General features: G+C 38.3%; 1 protein-coding gene across 7 annotated transcripts; it reads right to left on the bottom strand.

Moving 5' to 3' along the window:
* Positions 1-465: 465 nt before the first annotated feature.
* Positions 466-25,916, bottom strand: celf1 (cugbp, Elav-like family member 1). 7 transcript variants are annotated; one of them, XM_018743345.2, is made up of 15 exons: positions 25,722-25,916; positions 17,071-17,193; positions 13,015-13,202; positions 12,208-12,290; positions 11,829-11,877; positions 11,191-11,325; positions 10,993-11,072; positions 10,520-10,681; positions 9,650-9,719; positions 8,234-8,356; positions 7,913-8,029; positions 7,023-7,208; positions 6,280-6,423; positions 5,659-5,829; positions 466-2,648 (listed from the first exon to the last, which is right to left on the bottom strand). In XM_018743345.2, the coding sequence occupies exons 2-14, from the start codon at positions 17,172-17,174 to the stop codon at positions 5,702-5,704; spliced, it is 1,569 nt and encodes a 522-aa protein (XP_018598861.1). In that variant the 5' UTR covers positions 17,175-17,193; positions 25,722-25,916; the 3' UTR covers positions 466-2,648; positions 5,659-5,701. The 7 variants fall into 7 exon arrangements, with proteins under 7 accessions (XP_018598861.1, XP_018598863.1, XP_018598865.1 ...); XM_018743347.2 differs by having other exon boundaries at positions 7,913-8,026; XM_018743349.2 differs by having other exon boundaries at positions 9,650-9,707.
* Positions 25,917-26,044: the final 128 nt, after the last annotated feature.

The following is a 26,044-nucleotide window of genomic DNA, read 5'->3' as shown; positions in this document are numbered from 1 at the left end:
CTAGGGATGTAACAGTATCTAAATCCTTGTACTAGTTTGTGCTAATGTAAGGAAGACAAGAAATTCAGACAAATGCATATAAATCTTCAAACTATTTAATCATACGAAAACAAAAAGGAGGTACCACACATGGCATACAAAATGACAGCTTGAGTTCAGTGTTTTTAGCCCCATACCAAGAGTTCTACTTCTGTCAATTTATGCTTAAACAAATGCTTGTTTCAAACTCAGTCTAAAGAAATCAAATTTAAAAAGTAATCTAAATTCAATAACTCCTAAACTTTACATAAAAAATTTAAAAGCATTTTGTCAAAAAGCTTCACTGGCATTTGTCTTCACCCAATGTTCAATATTACTGAAGGACAGACTTTAGTTTGGTCATAGAGGCAAATTCTAGAAGGCTTCACTTTTGATTTCACATTGTAAAACAGATTAACATTTTTCCCTAGTAGAAAAGGCAGAAACTGTACAAAACCTATTTTGAAATACAATCAATCATTATACTTAAAACTCCACAGGTTTCGTTCAAAACAAAACAAAACAAAAAAAAGGAAAAAAAAGAGCAGCCGGAAACTAAAAATTCTAGTCTCAACTAAAACCAACTCATCTACCAAAAGATTACACTTTGTTTGCTTCTTTAACATTCTGGCTACATTAACAAGGCATGGGGATGTGGGGCTATGTCCACAAAAGCAGAGATTCTTAATATTTTTGGCATCAAACTAAAGCAGCAAAGTATACTTATCTAAGAAGCCTGTGATTCCCGAATAGAGGAAAATCGTTTTAAATTTGATTACCCCCAATGTCATTAACTTCAGAATTTACAGAACCAATTTAAGATTAAAAACAGCTTTTTGTTTTGACTGTCACACCATACTAATTTATAACAAAGAGGGAAATAAGTAACATCACAAAGGAAAATCCCACTCAAAGAGCTTTGTAAGGCATGTGCTATACAAATCCCTGGTTTTAAACATAGTGTACAATGAAAACACCCTGAAACCACTGCAGACCTTAATGCAGTATTTTGCTCCATGTGAAGCACAGCTCCAAATATTGTAATTTCAAGGTGAAATAAAAATTTTAAAAGTGTAATTGAACATACCCCCCAATTCATTGACAAGAACATACCGTGTGCCATCAAAACAAATTAAGCACTTGTTAACATGGAACATATTGAGATGAGTTGTGCCTTTTGAAAAACAAAATGCATGTATTAACGCAAGACAAAACTGTCTCCCATTCAAAAACATTGAGGTGAAATTTGTTGCACAAACTAATCTACATCAGATGCAATATTTGCCTAACAAGCAGTATAGAACATTACACAACACTTCAAAATGCTTTTTAAATGAAATACTTAAAAATTTCCTCAAAGCAATAATCTTTACTAGGGTCAGTAATGAGACGTGTAAGTTATAGTATGATAGGATGGATGTTTTATTTGGAATCCCAACATGAATATATGCAGCCTGAAGATTTGGGCACATTCAAAAGTTAAGAAAAATTACCAAAACTAATATGACAGAAACACTAATGTTTCAATGTCTGATGACAAACAACCCTCTTCTCCTACAGCAATCTTTCTGAACTCTGATAGATGAAAAAATGTTTCAATTAGACAGCACACAATCCTCATACCAGGGTCTCAAATAATCTAAACTCACCTGATAAGAATTTAAATGGCACCTGTTTTGATTAGTCACAGCAACACTAAGTAAATCTTAAACAAAACCACTACTAATGTTAATTGCAAGGATTAACTACTGGGAAAGGCAAAAAAGTGACCAACAGTAACATGCTATCTTTTGGCACTAGTTTATTCTTTTTTCATAATTTCTAAACAAAAATAAATCACATTTTGCTGAAGATTTCAGTGCAGTTACGAAAAGTACGCATGCAAGATATATGCTAAACTAAATTGTGACAAGTAACTCAGTTGCCCATTTTAGTTCTTTTATATTTACTTCAGACAAATGCTGATTTCCAAAGAAAAGCAAATTATGTGCTTGTGGTGGCTGGACACACTGAAGAGAAAAAGGCAAATCCATGTTTTGAAATGACACTATTCATATGAACTCCCAAAGATACATCATGTCAACTAAAGCTAGCACAAAATTACAAGTCATCCTCAGTTTAAGCATGTGACATGACATCCTAAAACGTTAACAAGGAAAACACATCCACACTCACACACACAAAGTAAATTCTATAAATTGATTTGTTTCTGACAAAAAAGGAATAGGAAGACTGCTCTAAACACAAAAGGGGAAAAAGAAAAAAAAAAAACTTCTAAACAAGCTGAACTATTACAAAAATTACACTTTTGCAATATCTAGTGGTTACGTTAGGAAGTTCTAGAAAAATAGATTTTCTTTTTGCTTGTAACAATATTTAAATGTAACTTTATACATTTTTCTTGAAAAAGAGCAGTCTTTCTAACTCACTGAATTGGCAGCACTATCAACAGTAATGAAGAGCACACAAAAACAAACAAAAACCTTATATAATTAATAAGCGTCAAAAGTTAAGTGTCAAAGATGAAATTTCAAGCATCAGAGAAGCGCAGAGGACAACGACTGGACGATGAACTTTTGACGTCACATCGACATGCTAGGCAAACGATGAACAAACGGGAACGAAGATATCTAGAATAAAACAAAACAACAGGGAGAACAACCTAGTTAAAGCAGCGATGAAACAAGGAAAGGAAAAGGAAGATCACAAATGATTATCTTTGCATGGGACTTCACACATTGTTTAAACACTGAACAATAAATGCAGAACAGACAAAAGGGCAGGGGGGTTATGAGCAACATGCTAAGGAGGCTACAGATGACAACTGACAGCACACAATAAGACACCACACAGACTGCTTAGTCCAGATAAATCTGTGACCTGGTGTTTTCATGGTAGGTATTGCTTTAGAGGAAACTTTTCTTCAAGACAAAATGGTAAAAGTAATCCCTGTCAAAAGATAACTGACAAATGAGTAGCCTTTTTTCTACTATATTAACTTGGAAAAAAAAATTCATTAACGGAGGCCAGAACCATATATACACACACAATATAAGATCTATTTTTTTTTTATATATATATATATATATTTATATATGACAGAGAGGGGGGGAGAGAGAGAGTGTGTGTGTGTGTGGATGCATGGGATGCATGTATATGTGTGTGGGTGAGAATACCAACTTGCATGAACTAAATTTTCCCCTTTTTGCATGGTGTGCCAAGCAATAGCTCTGCTGAAATATCCACTACACAAAAGCTGCACCTGAAAGTCACCAGGCTAAGCGTATAGTCGTCAATGGTTATGTGGGGTTTAATCAATGTTGGTAAATTTTGTGCATTGTTACTATACATTGACCACTCAACTGAGAAAGCGCTAACAGTGAAGAAATATGTAAACAAAGGCAATAAAAAAAAAAACAAAAACAAAAAAACAGAACTGGCATTTTATAACGTGCATGTTTTCATGCCTGGTCTATAAGAATATTTGCCTCCAAGGAAAAGTTTGCCTAGTTGAAATCATTTGGCACATTATTTACATATTCAAAGAAGGTAAGAAGTTAAGGCTTCAGATCAGCTTACATCAAGATAAAAAGATTTTACTTTATTAACTTAATTTACTATTAATTTGAAGAATATGTGCCTTTAGTAAGGATGTACAACACTTTGTTGTACACATTATATAGTAAGCTGTTTTTTATAAAGCTTCTATTGCACTTAGAAATAGTGTCTGAAAGAGCCGTTCACAAACATAAAAAAATCTCTAAAACCACTATTTGGCCATGCTATTCTGTATCAACTGCTGAACTTCCTGTTATCACTGTCTTTTGTGAAGAGATCATGATGGGTAGAGGGGGCAGAAGAGCTGTGTGTACACATCTAATAATACAAACACTGATTTAAGCTGTGCAAGTTGACTCATATTGAAAACCAAGAATGGTTTGAAATCTTTAGCAGCATGGTACAGCATTCCATTTATAGTTAACCATTTTCACTACTGTGTATAAACACCATTAAGTGAAAAGGTTAATATCTTAAACCTTGCACACCCGAATTTATATCAATACATTAACCAATTTGAACACTAGAATTCTAAAAAATACTGTTGAAGTAAAAATTTTTATTAATTTAATTCAGAGAAATAATTTACGCAATAAATAGTCTCCAGCACTGAGGAGAAATATAAAACCCCTATAAAAATAGAAAAGGCATAATTTTGAAATATACATCTGGACAATTTCTCTCCATTTGTATAAAAATCACCTTTTATGACCCTGGATGTCTAAGAACTCCATTTGTCATTACCATTTTTATTAAGTACATAACATTTATTTTACGTCACCAATTCAAAAGACTGAGGAGCTTTTAGAACTTGTGTATATACTCACATTAAAAAAAAATGTATAGGAAAATTAATGGGTACTGTGGGTTCGTCTGTGTCTGAAAGGTAAGAGGTAGCACAAACTAGTCTTAATATTGATGAATGACTAGTTGCTAACCAAATGTACAAAAAGAAACCTTTACAGTGGTATCATTTTGATCACTGAATTTCTCTAATTAGAACATTTTCAAACTAAGATTCACCCTCCCTCACTGCAACTCTTTAAAAAAAACTAAATTATTGCTGCAAGAAAATATTATGGGTAATATCAAATAGAGGAGCGACATTCAAGACATTTCCACACCTGAAAGTTATGATGAAAACGTAAGTCCAAAGGGTATATTTTGATAGGGCAGAAATGCTTGTGGTATAATAAAAGCCATAACAGGATCTGTAACCACAAATGTCTTCCTTAACCTTAAAAACACACACAATTTAAAGAAATCCAAGAGTGCATAGTTTGTAGCATCAAATCAGTACTTCCAGGCAAAATAAAAGTCTTAGTAAAAAGTGTGTGTCTGTATAGTATCAAATGCACTCGAACGTTACTTCCACACAAACTATCAGGGCAGAAAGGAACACCCCCCACAGCTTCCAAAACAAACTCCTGAAATCAGCTGTGCTCAACTCTTTCTAAACAATCTTAAACAATACATAATAGTGCTTCTCAGAAAAACATTATACAAAATTTCCATAAGCTTCATAAAAGTCACAGGATATAATTTATCCACACATTTTGGGATAATGGGCCAGAAATGTTGCATAAAACAGAACACTTCTGGAGTTTTTTTCAGAGTTGTGAAAATGTCTAAATGTCCTCTAGTTTCAAGTGCGTGTTCAGACAAATTTAGGACAGGGGCAAACATCTTGAGTCATTAATGGGGGGGTTTCATCACTGGAAAATAAGGGGAAAAAATTTTTCCAGAAAACATAAGGCCTTATTCAATGTGTCCTTGCTATGAATTTCATCTAAGGGATGACAGCAGGAGGAAAAAAAAAATTGGGCTACAAGAATTCAATGTGTAACACACCTTTTAGACTTAATTGTTACACAGCAAACTCCTATGTGATGTGGCATCTTAAAACTTTTTTCAAGTGAAAACCACAACAAAAGTACCCATTTTCCGTTGAACAAAATCTTGAAATTAACATTTGTTGCTTTTCTTTCTCCTTATTACAGAAAAATCACAGGCAACCCCAGAGGAATGTAGGTTTTTGAAATACTCAATGGGGTTTGTCATTTACTTTCACACTCCACTTACCAGAAAACATTTCCTAACCAAGTCCATTTGAGAGAAAAAGCACTCAGTATGGCTTGCTGTCGTTTTTGGATCGCTTAAGCTGAACCTTTAGTCGCTTCATGCCAATCTGGAAACCGTTCATCGACTGAATGGCTGCCTGAGATGAGACCGGATTGTCATAACTTACAAAACCTAGAAACACAACAAACATCATGTCAGTCACACTGTTCATAAACACCAAATTTGTTCCAATACTAGTTTCCCAACTGGTTGGACAATCCCAGTTTGTTGGCTGTTAAAAGTGCTGAATGTCATTTTCTCATTTCTAACAGCTGTCAATTACTGAGATTTTAATTAGTTTAAATGATGTGCCTGTTCAAAGAGGTTAACACTTAAGGGAAATTGTGGGGCTGCAGGGCTTTACAACTACATGAACAGATCCGTCATAGCATCTCCTAATTCTGTGCTACAAAAGTATGTTTGTGATATGATTACTATCAATATTTGTCAGCAAACAATACCACAGTCTTATTAACCATAAGGAAGTCAAACTTTTTTCAGATTCATAATTCCTATAATGTGATCCAGCCGCATCATAATATGGTGAAAAAATTTAGGAAAAAAATTTTGTTCTCTTCTTACCAAAACACTTGCTAAGGTTGGTCTGCTTGTCGATGAACACCTTGGCAGAGATAACGTTTCCAAATGGCATGAACATTTGGAGCAGATCTTGATCTCCAAACTCCTGGGGTAGGTGGTAGATGAACAAGTTGGCACCTTCAGGACCTTGGCAAGGAGAAATAATGTAAATAAAAGGTTATGGGGCCAGAAAACTGTGAGAATGGAGAAAGTTACAACAATTTACGCATAAGTGATTATATACAAAGAATAGTTATACACTGGCTATATTAACCAAAAGAAACTAGAGAAAAATTAGGGCCTTCTGTTAAGGATTTCTTCTTGTTTAGCTATGACACATCAAAAATTTTTACTGAAGCAATATTTCAAAAATTTGTAAAACCTTACCCGTTGTCCGATTCTCACTTGCTGTTGCAGCAGATTTAAAACAAGATAGAATCCTCAGCAGAAGGTGACAACACATTTAAACATTCCTACTGAAATTACATATCGTCACCTGTTTGAATAAAAGGCTACGATACTATTAATTTACTGACAGTCCATCACATGAAACTGAAAAACAGAGGCTGGGCTGAAACTGATTGGAGGGATATGTCAGTAGAAGACATGAACTGAAGAAAAACGAGTTAACAGGTAGAAGTGTAAAACTACAGCAAAATCGATCACTCCTTTCCGGCATTAAGAATTAATGAACGGGCTGTGGCAGAGGCAGACCTCTTAACTGCAGCGCCTGGTAAAACACGTACCTTCTTTCTGACTGCCGGCAGCACCCACATTCTGCTGGGACAGCAGACTCTGGTTGTACAAGCTGGGAAGGGCAGCAGCTGCATACTGCTGTATACCCGAGTATGCCTGTGTCAGTGCTTCCATCGTGCTGCCCGTGCCGTTGGACAGGCCACCACTCCCGAGTCCTCCATTCAAAGCTGCCATACCTAAAGATTAAGAAAAGGATGGGATCCTGCTACACAAAATTTTCCAGAAAACCAAAATTTAGCACATTTGTTGTACATATTTGAAGTGGACTGAAAGTACAATGTCCCCATCTCTGCTCTGTGGCAGGTTCACTCCATGGCTTCCCATCATTGTGGAAGTCACCTGAAGTCATAACATTAATGCTCAAAAAGGTGGTTTGTGACTTTATTCATTTACATTACATGTATTTATTTAGCAGATGCTTTTCTCCAAAACGACTTACAATGGATACTATGGATACCAGGCCACACACCTTATTCACCAAGGTGACTTACACTGCCACATACACTACTTACAATGGGTCACTCATCCATACATCAGTGGAACACACACTATGGGGAAACCTGAACAGCATGTCTTTGGACTGTGGGAGGAAACCGGAGCACCCAGAGGAAACCCATGCAGACACGGGGAGAACATGCAAACTCCACAGAGACTGAGCAGGGACCAAACCCATGTCCTCTTGCACCACCCAGGCGCTGCAAGACAGCAGCGCTACTCGCTGTGCCACTGTGCTGCTATATTCAATATAAAAAATGGGTAACATTAAAATACAGGTAGGCAGACCCTAGTGAATTACACATGTGAAAATTCCTGAAGAAACCGGTTTAAAATCAGGTGACGAAACAAGAATTTGCATTTCTGAACTGCGGGCTGTGCTCACCAGCTAGCGAACCCATGTTAAGCCCTGCCCCAGCACCAGCTGCAAGGGACTGAAGGGCTCCCAGAGAGGCCATGGGGTTGACTGAGGAGTTGGTGCTAGATGTGGGAGATGACCCTGCTGTAAGCACAAAGAAAATAATCAGATCAGACACTGCTCACAGCAGTCGAGTTTCCACTGAATATCGAGCCCTTTGTAGTAACTGCATATTGACTGTAAAAACATCAGTGTAGAGCAAAAGGAAAATGTTGGATATGGTGCTGAAAAATATGTTGAACAAACCCTTATAAACTTCCTGAGAGGAATGGACCTGCTGGCCTGTACCTGAGCTAGTCAAGACACTGAGGGGGCTGCTTGAGGTGGTGAGAGCATTGGAGCCAGTTGGGGTGGACTGGGCTGCACTAGCTGCTGCTGCAAGAGCCGCCAAGTTCTGCATAGCATTCAAGCCTACAACACAGCAGAGAGAGCTTTCATTCAACGTGTACAGTCATACTAGGGGGCTGCCAGATCAGCAGTTTGCGCCATTTCTATGTACTTTTACATTGTGTTTGTCTTTCTGTACTGCTGTAGCGACATCAGCAGATTTGCTAGCAAAGTTTCGTTGCCACAGCTACACCAATGTTTCATCTGTTCCGTTCTGCACAGCAGCCGTGGAGCTTATTTGTTATGCTTTTGCTTTACTTGATGCTTTATCCCACACACAGCTGCAGCTGTGACAGCCACAGAGTTCTTTTTTTGTGCACAGAGGACATCCCCCCTGCTGCTCCTGAGCAGGCTGCCTATGCTTGTCCCTTGGAGGTTTGATGTTCCAGGTGGGCTGCAGAAGAGACTATAAACAGGTTTTGGAATGTGTGACCTGATGGAGATCGCCAGCAGTGAATGAAACCAGGGGTGTTATGCTAGCTGTGAACAAAAGTTAATGTAATACCAGACGTATTGTGGTTGAGACAAAAATCTGCAGAATAAACACAAATGAATATAGTCATTGTCTGTCCACACAATGTGCCCTGCATGTTTTCATGTCATTTTTCTTGTTAATATGAAAATATCATGTGACATTAGCACTATGGTCAGAAGAATTCTGAGAAGGCACCCTAGAGCAGTCACTGGGCATGCTGAACTGTCAGTGCTGCTTTTTGTTTATTTGCAGTTCCCCTTCTATTTGCACATATATTTGTGCATGACTGGGTGTGGTATCTTCCTATTCCGGTATCTTCTGTCATACTTTATTGTATGCATGCTGGCACAGTCTTATGCCATTTCCTTCGGGACCAACAAAGCATTTACTAATCTCTATACACTTGCACATTTCCTCAAGAAGTACTAAGCCAAAATGTACATATATACATTAACTGCACTTCTACGACTATTATTCTATTACTGATACCACTTTGTGAATACGATATTACAAAACAGACATCCTGAAACTGTCACTCGGATACACCACTGGAATTTTTGCAGTACCAACAAAACATTACACGTCAAATCTTAAGGACACCAAGCTGCTGCTTTCAGGTTGTCAGAGACAGGCACCTCAACCTCTGTTTTAGGGAAATGTTACTTGGGCTGTCCTGGCAGGATCATCTGATTGCCAGAGCTGCCACCTAGGATTACCTGCAGGTTCGAACAAGAGTCATTTCATAATAAATCGTGGTGATTTGGTGATTATGCAGAGCAAGAACCCAGATGTATTTAAAAAATAAATTAAAAAAAATACCAGAAAAAGAATGAGAGGGTTACCTGACATGGGATGCAAATTGTTCAGCGTGTTCCCAGAGGATGCCGACTGTTGGAGGAGCTGCAAATAAAGCTAGACATTACACCAAAACAGAGAACAGACAGCGTCAGGACTGCTTCCATTCTGGTGAATACTGGAGAAAGAGGAGGAGAAAAGTTGAAAGTCAGAAGGAAAAGGAGAGATAGATAGAAAGAAAGAATGAAAGAAAGAAAGAGGGGAAGGAAGGAAAGACAGAAAAAGGTGGTAGAGATTTTCACAGCACACCCATGGAGCAGCACTAACATCAAAACAATGCCTGACATCTGTGTTGGACTTGAGTCATGTCACAGTTCAAATTTCATAGATTGAGAACCAAAATTAAAAATATAGAAAACCTGAAGAACCTTGTCTCTCTGCAGCCAAATCAGATATTTTGAAAAGACCAGTCCAACATAGGTGTGTAACCACAGTGCAGCACACAGAGTCAAAAAGTGCCAACTGGATAGGACACTAATGGCTATAGAGGGCATTTTTTTTAATGTGTAATACATGTCCTTTATGAAGCCAAGCATTATGAAACCTAACATGCACAAAGTGCATATTTCATTAATTTTTTTCTGCAGCCTCATTATGACAGTCAGAAACCAAACTTTATTTCCATTTAAAATATTGCAAAAAGTCTTTCCCAGTCATGCAATTTCAAAAACTGTGTTCAACAACCAAATTAACCAGTTTCAACATTACCCCCCTCAAAAAAAAGTTCACAATTCAATCTCTTATTTAAGGTTTTAGAAAAAAAAAAAAAAGAAAACAATCAGCACACATTAGTAACAAAAAAGAAGAGGAATAGAGAACCCCAGTTGATATTACAGCCGGGGAGAGAAACCACTTACTGCAAGGTACTGTGGCCCAAGGGAATTCAACCCTGTTAGATTCCCCCACATGGATGCGGCATTGAGCTGCTGCATCTGCTGCTGGAGCTGCTGGGCGATGCGTTTCTGCTCCTTGTCCTTCTGGGTGTCAGCAAACTTCACCACAATGGGGGATGAGCAGCCCTATGTTCGAGAGAGGGCGGTGCATAACGGTATGGAGATGCAGTCTTAAAACTACACTTTTACAATGGACCTCATTTCATGCAGTACTTACACTTAAGTTCTCCATTAAACAAAACTAGAATTAAAAAATTAGGAAAAACTGTAAATGTAAGTTAGGTAATTTTGTGAAAAGGTAACCCAATTCCTGCAGAACACAACATTAAATATGGTTTTATGGTTGTGTAGCAATCATACTTGCAGGATTACTTGTAATGTAATTCTTACTATGGACTAAAAAAATTGAAGTTGTGTGGTGTACGTTTTGCTCTCACCTCCATTGTCTGTGACTGATGCATGGCCTTTATGGCCGTTTGAGCCATCTGCCTTGCTGTGAAGGTGACAAATGCACAGCCTGCAATACACATGCAGACAGATCATTACACAAAGCAAAGTCTAAAATAACTGTCCTCAAAGAGCACATTCCTCAACATGTTACAGCTATAAGTGGAGGTGGGATGAAGCTGCCTTACCACGGCTCAGTCCATCTGGTCCACGCAATATCCTGCATTCCTCAATCTGTCCGTATGGTGAGAACATAAGCCTGATGTCATTCTCATTGCACTTCTTTGAGATCATTCCTATAAATAACTTCCTGTCTTCGACTGCTGAAAGAAAGTCAGAAATACAACAAGCACTGTTGGCAAGTAGGGTATTAGGTATGCTTCTGATCAGATGACCCAGTGCACCTCTACGTTTAGTTTGCTATGTATAACCAACCTAGAAAACTCAAAACAGAAAAGCACACATGGTTCAGCTGTCAAAGTAGGACAATAATGCACATTTAAATCAACGTTACCAATATTTCATTATCAATACATAAAGAACCATATATGACACGCGCACTAAAAAACTCAAAATAACACTTTGAAGCCACTGTCACAATATCATGAAAGAATGCAAAAACGTGGTTGGCCATGCAAACTCAGGGACGAATAGATGAATTCATACGAAAAAAATGAAAAACAATGCAGAGCTTTTAGCAGGGAAGATAGAGTTTCTTGATTTGTGCACTGTCCTAATAGGGATCATTAGAAAAAGGAAGTCTGTGGTATGTTCATTCCTTTATTCGTACTCCAAACCCTATTGGAATATTTAGACTTATAGTTACCATTATTCTTCTCACTGTCTGCAGGCTTCATCTGGATTGGGTGATGCATCTACATAAGAAAAGTGACACAAAGGATTTCATAAAATGCATCTTACCGTAGGTACTCAGGTTAAAATGCTACAGATACGTCTGACAATATACATATTACACGCAAAACGCAAACGCTTCATTGATTCTAGTTTGCACAGTTTTTTAGTGTCAATGACATTCTTTATGGAGGAGCACAGCATCGCATACAGAAACTTTAACCATCCAATTTATTAGATGAGAGGAAAAACTGACCATACACTATTGTAGGTATACATGTCTTTTTTTTTTTTTTTTTTTTTTATAATTTTAACATTGGTTAGCTCTAGTACCAGAGAGAAGCTGTACTTACCCCTGGCAGTATTTTCATATTATGGAGGGCATTTTGTGCTTCTAATGCTGATTTACGAGTATAATACGTTACAAAACAACAACCTGCAAAAAAAGGGTATACAAACAGATTTAAGCCACCTTAATTACATATGCCACCTTAATATATTAGGCATACTAAAAAGAATGGTAACTTTATGCCACATTAATTTCTTTGTACTAAGTGAACCTAGTAATTAAAATACTATTAAATCCTAGTCTACATGCATGTCAAGGATTGAGATTTCATTAGAAGTAATGGAACAACTGAAAACTTTACTGAAAATGTGTCCAGCCAACTACACGTATTGATGGTTACACGAGAAGATCACTGGGTATATTACTGCACTAGAAATAGCTGGTGTTTTCCTAGTTAAGTCATGTGGCACAAGAATGCCTTGACTAATACCGGGCCAAGCTGGTGGGGTGCTGGCCCCCTCTAGTGATTAAAACACAACAGGACAAGAGCTGATCCTCCAAGAATTATTACTCTCTATTATGAACTCTCTGCCTCTAATATATATTTCTGCTGCCTTCTAACAACGTTTCCTAACAATTACGGAAAAGCTGCAGTGGTACAACAATTGTGCCGTCATTGGGCTCTGGCCTCACAGCACTCCAAAAATAATTTACTATCAGCAGTAACAAAGGCTTGCTTTCTTATGACCAATAAGCGTTGGCATTGTATTTTTAAGGCTTTACGGATGGAATTACAATCCCTTAATTATAATTAAGGGATTACTGGCTTGAATCAAAAGCATAATAGGAAAAACAGAAGCTTTAGACTAACCTTTGCTCTGTGGGGGGTTCTGACTCCTGTCCCTCAGCACATTGATCTCGTAGACTGCACCATAGGGTTCAAAGAGCTCACGGAGCTGCTCCTCTGTCCACGATCGAGGGATCTGGCCCACAAACATCTTGATGGCATCCATGTCAGGCTGGTCTGGGTGGTCCAGAGTCCCATTCATTTTCTTTGCTCTGGAAACAAAAAATCATAATTACTGTCTTAACATAACATTTTTACTTAATAGGCATTTATATTCAAAGTGACTTACCGTTACTCATTTATGCCAAAATTTTTACTATTTTGCATGAAGTTATTTTAAATTTTGCAATAATGTGTAAGCTTCCAGGCCAGTGATCAAGTAGTTAACCACTATACTATCCACTACACATTATATTGCTTTTAAAGATAAGAGCAGAAAGGAGATCACAACCCCATTTAACACTTAAATACTAAAGGGGTGGGGGAGCCAGTAAACCCCTTATGTCTTAACATTTGCTTCCTCTACACTACAGCACTATGACTGACAGCACAAAATTGTAAACAAGATCATATTCTGCAGATCAAAGGCAAAAATTTAAATACAGCACCAGTTACAGTCCAAACCAGACTTATGATCTGAAGATACTGTGAGCAAGTGACTGAAGAATCATTGGATGTTGTTGCAAATATTGTCCTGACTTCAAGCATTCAGCATCACAGGAATCAAAACCAACTGAAATTCCATACACGCTGTATTAGTTTTGCTTCCCATTTATGCACTGATGAGACAGAGCATACATATTATTACACATTCCCACCAAGGTAAAAGCATAATTCATTGAGTGGTTTAAATTCTGAATTATGGAAAAACCATTCAGAAATTCCTCAACTGCCTGTCACTTGAATAAATTAGTCATAAAAAGAAAGGCAATTAGAGAATTATTTTGGTAATAGTATTTCAAATAATGCAGCGTGATGAAGTGAATATGGGCTAACAGGCCAACATAACATGACTAAGAAAAAGACCAACAAAAAGTCACTTTACTAGGAAGAGATCAAGTTGGATGGCCCGGACACAGATAAGCTAACTAATTTCAGTTATACATCATGAATACTGACAAAAAAACCTCAAGCCTCCAAATTCCTCAAGACATAACCGCTATATTGAAGCCAGCCCTTCTAGTTACAAAGTTGCTTTTAGCTATGCAATACAGCATACAATATCATATAACTGAAACCCATTCACTGAATAAATTCTCAATGTTAATGCAATCTATAATAGTTTCAGAGATGTATTATTATATTTGTCAAGTGGCACTCAACATATTAAATCCATTAGATGGTCACAATGCTTGGTAACTTTTTGACTAAGATCAGGTATTAAGGAATGATATTTGTAAAGCAATAAGTGACAAATTATTTTTCACTAAACTGTCCTATAGCTTGAGTAGTAAATCTGAAAACCTTTTGCCATTGCTTGAATGCAACTATTACATTTATGCATTTAGCTGACACTTTTCTCCAAGGGGACTTAGAGTGTTAAGGTTACAATTATTTACCCATTTATACAGCTGGGTAATTTCACTGGAGCAATTTAGGGTAAATACTTTGCTTAAGCGTACTACGGAGAGAGGTGGCAATCAAACCTACAACCTTCGGATCCAAAGGCAGCAGCTCTAACCGCTGCGCTACCAGCTATTACTACGTATGTAGTAATAGATAAAGACTGAAGGCAATGTACATAAAGACCTATCATGGTTATAAGACTCCAGGAACACTGCTGTTTGAGACAGAATTTGTCGTTACTGTAGACATTTTTGGTGGTATTTAGTTCGTCAAGTCCCAATTCTTAGCAGTGATATCCCACAAGCTACAATATACTTTAACAGCCTTAAAGACATTATATTTAACGCAGAACCCGTTTGTGTCTAAAAAGTGTTACAATGATCAACACGTTACTGAGGAAAAGCACAAAATGGGGCCTTTTTCTGAAAATATCCCTACTCAAGTAGCAAAAAACACAAGGAACATGTGTACACCTAAGGTCAACTAAAAACATGACCACACAAGTTAAATGTTTTGCTTGAACACTGAATCTGGCTACTCTAGGGCAGCAAGAAGTGAATACCATGTAAGAGCAGGGATGGAATTCAGTCATACTGATAACAGTTCTTCAGGAAACCCTTTAAGTTACTGAGAGGTCAATGATGGAAATGCCAAAGTTCTGACAGAGAGCCATTGACTAAAAACCACCAGATACACCTACCTGATGTCCAAGCAAAACAATGTGAGTGCACAGGGAGTTCAAAACAGCAAACATACATAAAACTGTTTCCCAGACCAAGGAAACAGGACTGAACACTTACACTTCTTGTATGAGTACTGAAGATCAACACTCTGCCAATTAATACTACAAGTGGTACTGCCGGGGTACAAAGCAAGAGAGAACAATAGAAGAAACAGAGCTTAAATGTTAGGATGTTTTGCCTCACTTTTGTCTGGGGGGGTTAAAATTTCAAAAAAGGACCACTTGCTTAAATGTCAAAAGTTCTAAACTCTCAATCACTTGCAGGAATATATACATAAACTAATAAAACGGAACATTTCTGAATATACTGAATCACTATAACATCACAGTGAATACTTGACTATATTAAAGCTTATAATTTTGACAATGTCTCCATATTGTCCAGGCCATTGTTGGTATAGAGAACTGCTTCAGAAATTGTTAATTGAGCTGAACAAAGTGACAATCAGATCTCAATGGGGTTAGGGACTTAACACTGAGCCATACTGGATATTAAGTTGTTTTCTGAAATTTTTTTTTTTTAAAAAAAAGTAAATTTTTGAAGACTGCTTGGATTCAACAATTAAAAAATTTCACCCACAACACTTCAGTTCCTTTTCAAAGCAAAGATACCACAAACTGTCAGAAATAAGAAACATTGCCAGTCAAATGGCTGCTACTTACACTGGGCTAGAATTCAAAGTGCAATGATCCACCATCATCTCAGGTAAGAAGTCCAGTTTAAAAGAAGCCATGCTGCTGTGTTAAAGCACTAAAAACCCAAACCGAGAGGGGAAAAAGCTGTACCAAAGAAACTAACAAGAAACGAGAAAACACCAACCCCAATCTTTTAAGTGAAATTTTACACAAAATGTTAAATGGAGGAAAAAAAAAAAAAAAAAAAAAGAAATCCAAAATGAGGAGAAAGGAAAAAAGCTGGATGTCCAAGATGATCCAAAGTAACTACAAAAACAAAAAACACACACACAAACTGAAGTAACCAACAACATACACAAGTGGGTATACACAACAGTACAGACTGGGAGAAACCTCCCTGTCCCAAATGTGGATGTAGATTAGTGGCAGGATGAACAGCAGAGTTCCAAAGGCCAAACGCAGTCACACAAGGGTCCACAATACAAAATGCTGATGGGTTTGCTTTTTTGTGAGCGTTTCTCCTATCCAAGCAGTACTGGGTGCAGTGTCAGATAAATAGAGTGTCAGATTGATGTTGATAAGAGCATGTGACAGCCTGAAGTGAATGAGGATAGTGACGAATGTGTAATCCTGGACTAATGCGCAGTACGAAAAACAATTGGGTATGGGGGGGGGCACGTTCCCCTGTTTTCAGCAGCAGGAGTCATGGGAACACTAGACTAGTGTGGTTGTGTCAAAGCAGCAAACCTGTACCTCAAAAAAATACATGCACAACAGAGCAAACATTTTTAAAAAAGGAAGCCTTCACAATAAAATGAGACTTGTCATTTTTTTTTTTTTTTTTTTAAATCTTGTCCATAACAGACCTTAGGAAAACACTTTTTCCCCAAACTTCCACGTATTTGAATGAAATAGGAATTTTTTCCATTTCCACCAAAACCAAATTTAACAAAAATCCTATTAACTCCCAGTGTGGACATGATAAGGGACAATACCATGCAGCAGTCAAGCGTCAACCATCGGTAGAAACCAACTGGCCTTGAATCTAAGTACAGCTTTGGCTGACTCCATTGCAAGCATGCGTCAGCCCTGCGGGCAAAAGGCAAAAGGGAGGAGCAGAGAAAGATCATTCTTACCCCCCGAGAACTGGTACCTCCAGGGCAGTATGGGGAAGCTCACATTGTGGCTGCCCGTGCTGCTCCGAGGACAGATACAGGACATCGGGGTCGATGCTATCCATCCAGTGAGATTGACAATCACTACGGAAATACACCAAACAGCACAGAAGACAAATATGACTTACAAAAAAGGCACACAAAAAGTCGCGGAAATGACGAAACTTGGTTACAGCGTTATGGGAAAAGCAGGAATGGAAAAAGCAACTTCAAAAGGGATGAGGAGGACCGGAAGAAAAAGGCCCTTGCCATGTGTTTTTATGTAGTATTCATTAGCACTGAAACGCATTTAATGTTAAGTCAAAATGTGTATGACAGCAGTTTTTTCTCTGCCACAAAAAAAAAAAAGATTGAAAACGGCACAATAAAGACTGGGAGACTCTTCCCTGTGAACTGCTCACTTAATGGCTAAGATTGCTTTTACATCATTACTACACAAATACTGTGCAAATTTAATTCGCCTTCATATAAAACAAAAGTTACAAATTGGGAAGGTGGTAGTATAATGGTTACAGCTGTTGTCTTTGAACCCAAAGATCCAGATTTGAATCCTACCTCAAACTACAGTACCCTTGACGAAGGCAATTACTCTAAAATGCTGCAGTTTATAAAAAAAAAAAAAAAAAAAACTTGTATAAATGGGTAAATAAGTAGCTTAATATTCTAAGCTGCTTTGGAGAAAAGCATCAACTAAATGAATAAATGTAAATTCCCCCATTTAAGTCAGCCTGTTCAAGTTGGTAAGATTCATGCAACACAATTAGAGAATAATGATCAGAGCATTTAAAACGACATTCTGGGTCTGATGTAGAAAACTTCAGTAACTTTAGTTATTGACAAATGTGATTATTACTATAATGAAACATCAAAATCAAGCACTCAAAAAAACACTGCGAGGAAACAGTCAGGGAAGTAATAAGTTAACCCATGTACTTTTACACCCACCAACAACCTGGGATTTTAATACAAAGCTTGTAAGGATCAATGATGCAATATTAACAGGTATCGCCACCTTTCAGCATTAAATTCCATAATACACAGGATAATTCTCAGCCATGTTTTAAATCGTTTGTTCAAAAACCTACTGCTTTCAGACAAAGCTGTTTCACTTTTAAACATTTTGCTCCAAACTTAACCAAACATTAACAATTGCGTTACCTATATTACCCTTGCGACAAGCCTCACATAATAATCAACATGAGCATTTTAGCATTTTTCCTCACAGCTCAAGCATTTTAACCAGCTTTAAAGAGTTACGGCAATTTCAGTTAGTTTCTGAAATTATTTGTCCATTATGGAAACCACAAAAGTAGAACATACTAATTGAATTTTGCCTGAACTTCCTGAAGGTCCTTTCCAATTCAAACAACACTAATTTGGCCACTTCCATTTAATTAGCACAAGCATGCCTTCTACAAGGAAAGTTGGCTGGAGGGCCATTACACAAAGACATTACCGCTTGTAGCAAATCCCTGCTTCAAAAGCATAAGTGCTCAAGCCACGGGGGATATTACACCCCAACTCCCTCGGTAGCAGGTTTGCAGAGAGCGTCTTTACAGCCAAGCAACAATAACAGGACTGTTCAACACAACATAGAAAAACATAAAAACAGACAGGGTAGTGAACGTCAGGTATCACACCATCTGATGACTGGTAATCCAGTAGAAAAACTTCAATCCGAAAGCCTTTTTGCTCCCTTGATTTGCAGCTGCCAGGAGTTTTTCCTTTTATAATTTGTAAGGTCCTAAAAGTCTTGTTAATCATCAGTAGACCCCATGATTCTTTGCTCTTTAGGAATGAACTGCTGCACATTGCAGCTAAACAAAACTTATGAGGATATAACAGTATGTAGAAATTGTAAATCATTTCCTCTGTTGCTAATTTTTGTTAGTGAAAGTTACAAAGCATGTTTAATAAAATGGCATTAATCTGTTTTTAGACAATCAGTTTCAGAACTGATCTATCTGCAGAAAATTCTCTATAAAATACCAACAACTATGGCAATAAAATGATTTTATTAACACCATTCTAGTTAAAAATGAACAGTTAAGTACTTGCTAGAACCATGAATCTTAAAAAATAAATTTTAACAAAAAGCTACATGGATGATCTTCCCAGGCAGCTGAGTTTAACACCTCCAGCTAAAGAATTAGGATTTTAAATAATTCTAAAATTCAGTTATGACTCCAACTGTGACTCTCAAATTGATGCAAAGGTTACCCAATGCTTGAAAATTAAAAAATACTTAAAAATGCATTTCTCACAAGTAGCTACAAGCTGCAACTTTTTCCAAAGACACCTACATCTAAGACATTCAAACAACCCACCCTTTACAGTGTTGCTTCTCTATGCATTTTCCAACTTGCAAAGCCAAAATAATCTCCTCTATAAATGTGAACCCCTGGGCAACCAGACAAGTCCAGATAATGGTGCCCATTTTGAAATTTTGTACATCTTAAAATCATGGATCCTTTCCACCAAACAACTTTTGGTTTGGGAGGGCAATACAATAAATATATTCCATCACTAGTCCCTAGATTTCAGCAAAGCCATTTAGCGCAGAACTCTTGACTCTTAGCAAGACTCCAGGTCTACCTTTCTAATTTTCCTTGCCATCACAAATACCCTGTTGTGAACAAGCTACCAACAGGATCTTAAATTGCTGATGTTCTTTTCTGCAGCAGACTAAAGACTTCCCTTGATAAACTGCACCTTTGCCCCCAGAATTCTCACCACTACCACTACACATCCCCATCTTTTGTAACAAACTGATGGAATAGAATAAATAAAAAGCTGTTTACCTTGTATGTTTTCACACTAGCCAAAACCCTGCTGACATGCAACTCTTACACATCACCCCTGCACTAACGCACTAATGCAATTATGGGGATTAGTAAGACTAATTCTGATGTTGCAGTACTGTAACTTGTGCTACTGAAAAAGCACGTCTAAGACTATCAGCATAATACACATGCAATGAAATCTTTAAAAACATGCAGTATTTCTATAAAAAAAAATGAAACAATTAGAAACTAGTGCGATAGCATGGTGATTGTAATTATGATAAACTGCCCGTCTACACACAGGAATTGTAGGGGGGCTAACAAGAAGTCAAGATGGACATTTACGACAACAAACAGAGACAAATTTAGGTTATGTGAGTAAGCAAAAATATGTAATTTACTCCAGAGAATTGACAGTGACATTCTTCAGCTTTTAAAATGTTTAGAATGTAAATAGAAACCTGCAATACAACATTATAAAAAGCATACACAAACCGTTAAAAACTGCACTGGTGTTCAGACTGGTACTTTCATTATTACAGCTTTAGACTAAGCTATGTAGGTGGGTTTAAATATCTGCTAACCAACTGCCTGGGGAAATACAAGTCACTGACTAACAGTGTAATAAGGTTTTCACTCAAGCTGTTGAGGCAATGTGCAATAGCAAAAATAAATAACATACCAGCAATTTTAATGCTGATTAATAAAGTTAACATACCTTTTAATGGATAACATGGTAACCACTAATATTTCTATTGCTAACCCAACACACAAAACCACAACTTCACCATAAAAAAGGCAAAATCAAAACTTTTGCAAATGTATTTACCAAATTGTTAAGAGGACAATGAAAACACTTGACTATGCTGTCTCAAACAACTGTAGGGAATTGAAAAGTCCCACAGTGACTGACATCACATGTAAAAAAGCAACAGCTGATTACATTTTTCTTGCCTTTCCCCCCCCTAAAATTTCAATTTTGCAAAAGCTAACTGCAATATGGCCCTTGAACCATGTCCTTTCACAAACTGGATCCCAAAAACGTGTTTGGGTCTTTCTCAAGCGTCACGACTTTGTATAAGAAATTACGTCAAACGAGATGAAATGTACACCACAGCACGTATGATACTTGCTGTTTTGAGCACACTTGCCCACACAGCGCCACTTAATACACCAGTTTCACTTCCGTATCTGGATTTTCGGTTTAGATCATTCAGACAGAGAATTCTGAACTCTGCAATATTTAACATTCACAATACAAGAACAATAAGGACCTCATTTTCATTATTTTCATCAACAGTACAAAAGCTAGCACTTTACTTTGTCATTTATTACGAGCGACAGGCAGCAGCCACAAGATGCCTGAATCACACTTATGTAAACCCAAGTAAGAAATGTCATTTGGGCCAATGCTCAGAGTATTTATTAAAACCTGTAGATACAAAAAGGCATGAGCTGTATCAGGTCCATCTTTGCCACAAAATGGATATGGGATTAAAATGAAGGCTCAAATTTGTTAGGTGTCTTTCAATCTCAAAAAAAAAAATACTAAATCTGAAGGATTATAGTAGAGGTGAAATGAGCACTGCATACCTGTAAAGGTTTTCATATCAAGGACAAGAAAAGCAAGACAGCTCTTTCAAAAGTAAAAAAAAAAAGAATTATGTAAACATGACAGATAAAATCTGCAATAGAATATTCAAGTGTAGCAGCATTTCTTGAGCTCCAGCATCAGTTCACGTTTCCATTTAAAACAAGCACGTACAACCCAACTACCACCGATTGTGTGCCATTCGGCCACCACACATTTCTAAGCGAGAACAGCACTGATCTACATACTACACCTTCATGAATGTACATTGAAAATATTCTTGTTGCTGTGACAACCACCAGTTAGTGTACAAAATGTCCAGTCAACAAAATATCTCTGAATCATGGACATTTATAAGATTCTTATACCAACAGAAAACAATTCCCACTTTGTTTCATCTGAAACACTAAACTGTTCTGTAAAAGCCTAGGGGTCAGGAAAACCAACATCTACTTTTCTGTAGCACAAAACATTCAGAATACCACTAAAAACAACACATACAAGACTATAAATAGAGTAAAAAGAAAACCATTTAGTACATGACAGCAGGTCAACGCATTTGATAATTTCCAAAAATAGGATGGAGGTTGTTTAATCTGAGCAAATTTAAGAATCCATTTTTAAAAACACACTTAGAAGCTAAAACTTCAGCTACATACATTTACCTGAATGAGAAATTTTACCAATCCCATCCACTATGTTTGAGCCATTGTGTTTTCTCCCAGCCAACAGCTGCCCCCTATCACTAGCAACTGACATCTTATGATTACTGAGCTATATTTTGAGAACAGGGCAGAAGTTAAGCACTGCATGACTAATCAATTTGATTTGTGCTGCTTTATATCCAATTTACTTAACATTCCTTGCCCAATACTGACTAATATGTCCAGAAGGTCTAGCAATATCTAAAAGATGCCAATATTTTTCATCTCAAAACTTGAGCTTTGCAACCCCTAGACAGAATCTAGTGTTTCTTTTTAAGTTTTATTAGTAAATAAATGCACAAGACTCCAAGAGATTAAAAACAGTTACTAGACAGGGCATTCAAGTCTGGCCCTGCTATAATAGACAGCCAGTATGTGGATTCCACATTATAAATAGCTATGACTAAATTCAGAATAAAGATGCACCAGTTTGGCCATAAACTAATATGGAAGGGAACGAAAGACAATATGAAGAACTACTCAGCTAATTATATAAAAGATACTTACCATTCAAACCAAAGCTCATAAAATGTTAGCCACTCGACTGTATGAAAGACCACAGAGAACAAACTCCATGTTAACATTTTCACACCATGTTCTGTCTGAACTGGAGCAAATGGCAGCTCCTTAAGTATAGGTGGCAATTATATACACCATGCAATCAGACAGTCACTGATCTGGAAATATGTGTGCGCTCATATGGCTTTTCAGAAGTATTGCGCAATTAGATACATTGTAAGGCACTGATTGTGCAACTGTTTTTTTTTTTTTTTTTTTTTTTAAAAATTCATTCTTATCAGAACTATAAAACCAGAACTGATCAAGAATATTTTGTAGCTCAGAAGCTCCATTCACATACAGCTACTTCAACTGTTCTTAAACCATAAATTGAGGCACTGGTGTCAGATTAACACATAACTGGGGACACATTTATATAGTCATTGGACAACTTTTTTAAAAGAGATTCTGAACTGCATGTTGCAACACACAAGATCAGAGAAGCACTAGTTCTTCGTACACTGTTTACTGCAGCACAATGATAGAATAACTTAAAATATACATGCAAGCCCAAGCCATATTGTAAGTAGGCCCATGTATACAGGGAGTAGGCGGGGCAAAGGAAGCTGGATACGTAATATTCAAACGCAGTCATCACAGAATCAACATACGAAAGGTTTGACAATTCTAGGTACCTCAGGTTACGCATCATGCACCAGTCTGACAGCAAAGGAACACCTTATTCCTGAAAAAAGTAAAGCCCAACCTGAGTTGTGCTCAAGTGTGTAGTAGATATTTCTGTGGGGAAAAAACCTAGCACATCAGAAGAAACTTAAAGCAGACTTTATACTTCCATACAAAAAGTTGGCCAGAAGCACTGAATTTACATGAAGAGCAGAGGCAAAAGACTCCAGAGCAGTGGAGGACCATGACATTGTCTGATGAATTGCTTGACTATGGTCCTGATGAGTAAGTGCCGGCAAAGATGGGGAAAGTCAAAAAAATCCCATTCTTCCAGTTCTTCACAAACAGTAAGAGGGTCAAGTGGTTAAAAATAATTAAGACTGACTAAGCACACCATCCCTCCAAGTGTATTATTTCTATCATAAGCACAAATGTAGATCATTTCTTGCATTCCTGCAGAAGCGTTTTTCACGGCAGTGACCCAGTTGCATGCGTTTTGAGAGGAACAAGAATAAGGTCTTTCTCGCAGTAGTCACTCCCTAAACATTAAGGGAACGGTCTGGATTAGAACATGCAACTCTGCCTCCTCCACCAAGCTGGTAGGAATTCTGAGGAATACAGGATCACGCTGCAACTCAGGTTTCGACAGTGACAAAAACTGCATGTTTATGAGTACTTTAGTGGCAGTGTGCATGTTCTTCCCATAGTCCAAAGACATGTATGGAGGAAGGTAAAGAAACTACCTCTGAACCCTCATCTACAGTGAAAATCATGAAAACTATGTTACAGCGAGTTTACTTCAACATCATCGTACAGATACTTTACTCATATTGGATATCTTATCAGCTACTTTGCAATCAATTGTGAGCCTCTGCACTAAGATATTCATACTGTACATATACCTTTGGCATTTGTTAAGAAAGGACGGTGAGATCCAGTTTACCTTCCACAAAATCAGACCTAACGTATAAGTTCAAAGACGCTTGCATCTCTTCTCAATTCCTCGATCATTGTGTTCCACTTGCAGCAAATGCTTTCGTGAGATTTCCTCTGCAAAGAATGCTCCGCCATCCCTCAACCGCAAAACTGGAAATGTAGGATGATGATGCCATGGCCACGCTAGACCTCCCCACCACCATGCCCTGATTCAATAAAGTAGAGCCTACGTGAAAAATCTTGAACTTCTAACGTAGGAAAAACGAAAAAATATGAGGTGCAGGTTAGGTGACTGAACAGGATGCTTTACATGACAACAGTTCTTTGAAAGAGAAACGGCAGTCATGGTGTAGTTCATGCGATACCTGCCAGGAGCGGGTCGGCCATGTTTGCTTTACATTCATTGCACAGCTATACAAGGACCATTCGGACAGTGTTTGAGCGCCATGGGCCTAGAAACCACGTCTCTGCCTTCTGCCTCTGCCCTCCATCGCGAACACGGGTCGGGACTCAACTCAGCCCACACCCAAACGGGGGGCTTTTCCGCATTAGGACGTAACTTGGGCCTCAAACGCGAGCCGAAGCCGGTGGCCGAAGTGTAGTGTGTTCGTTCGCGTTCCGCCTTTTTTCCGTCGTGTAGCGGCAGTCGGGCTGCTGAAAATGGAGCCGGGAGCGAAGGCGGACCGCCGTCCCTTCCCCCTCCCCGACCGACGTCGACGGCCTCCCGAGTCCCTCATGTGACTGGCGGGCGGACGGCAGGAGGCAGACAGGCAGGCAGGCCAGAGAGAGGCACAACGACAACGTCATGTCCTCGCAGCCTCCGAGGCGGCAAAAAGAACGTGAAGCAGCATTTCGAGAACAACGAACACGACACGTCAAGTCACTCGGACCGGCGTCAGCGCGTTTCTCAAAAGCAACTCCCCGAGTCTGAGGCCAGGCCGAGAACACGACAGTTAGACATCATCATCATCATGATGACTACCCACCAAACAAGACTCGAGTACTTCACACTTCACTTGGTTACAGAACCTCTACGAGCATCTGACTGAAAAGCGAGCAGTTGGCCGAGACAGCCGGCTCATTAGATTTGCACCTCGAAATGTGGCCTTACAACGAGCGGCACGATCCCCGAAAACAAGCACCCGTGACGTGCGCGAGACGAGCTAACTAGCTTAGCCGGCTAACTTGACTTCCTGCAGCGATATAGCAGCTCGAAGCGAAGCGCTGACGACAAACATTAGAATAGCCTGTAAACAAAAGAGGGGAGGGGGGGATAAGCGCAGCACGCCGTCTCACGCACTCACTCCATTCTAAATAAATACTGGACGCTCCTGCATGTTTAACTTCGTCATGACGCCTTGTTGTTATTGAGGCGGCGAGCTGTGTAACAAGCCAAGATAAACAGTTCCAACTTACCCTTGTACCTTATTTTTTAAAGAAAGTAAACGGAAACTGCCGAGCGGTACTACTACGTGTGGTGAACGAAGGTGACCGTTAGCACCGAAGCTCACTAAATAACTAACAAAATTTGCCTCATGAAATTCTCCCTCTTGAGCAATGTTCTTCAGCTACACCTTCCAGCACGGGGACTCTGCAAAATGGCTGCCTTTCCTGCATCCTCCATCGGAACAATGGAGGGGAGGCGCCGGAATCGACAAAATTATATATTTTTTAAACAACAGCGATTACATGCGTGACGATGCGACGAAAGTTTACTGTAATCTTTCTAACTAAATATC

The sequence above is a fragment of the Scleropages formosus genome, chromosome 7, assembly GCF_900964775.1.
Source record: "Scleropages formosus chromosome 7, fSclFor1.1, whole genome shotgun sequence".
Classification (NCBI taxonomy): Eukaryota; Metazoa; Chordata; class Actinopteri; order Osteoglossiformes; family Osteoglossidae; genus Scleropages; species Scleropages formosus.
Note: the sequence above shows the minus strand (reverse complement) of the source record. Positions and strands in the feature narration are given on the sequence as shown.

Coding starts and splice junctions, on each gene's coding strand:
- celf1 (XM_018743345.2), bottom strand. CDS start 17,174: ATGGATAGCATCGACCCCGATGTCCTGTATCTGTCCTCGGAGCAGCAC. Junction 12,291..13,014: donor GAACCCCCCACAGAGCAAAG/GTTAGTCTAAAG, acceptor CTTTTTTTGCAG/GTTGTTGTTTTGTAACGTAT. Junction 11,878..12,207: donor ATATGAAAATACTGCCAGGG/GTAAGTACAGCT, acceptor TTTCTTATGTAG/ATGCATCACCCAATCCAGAT.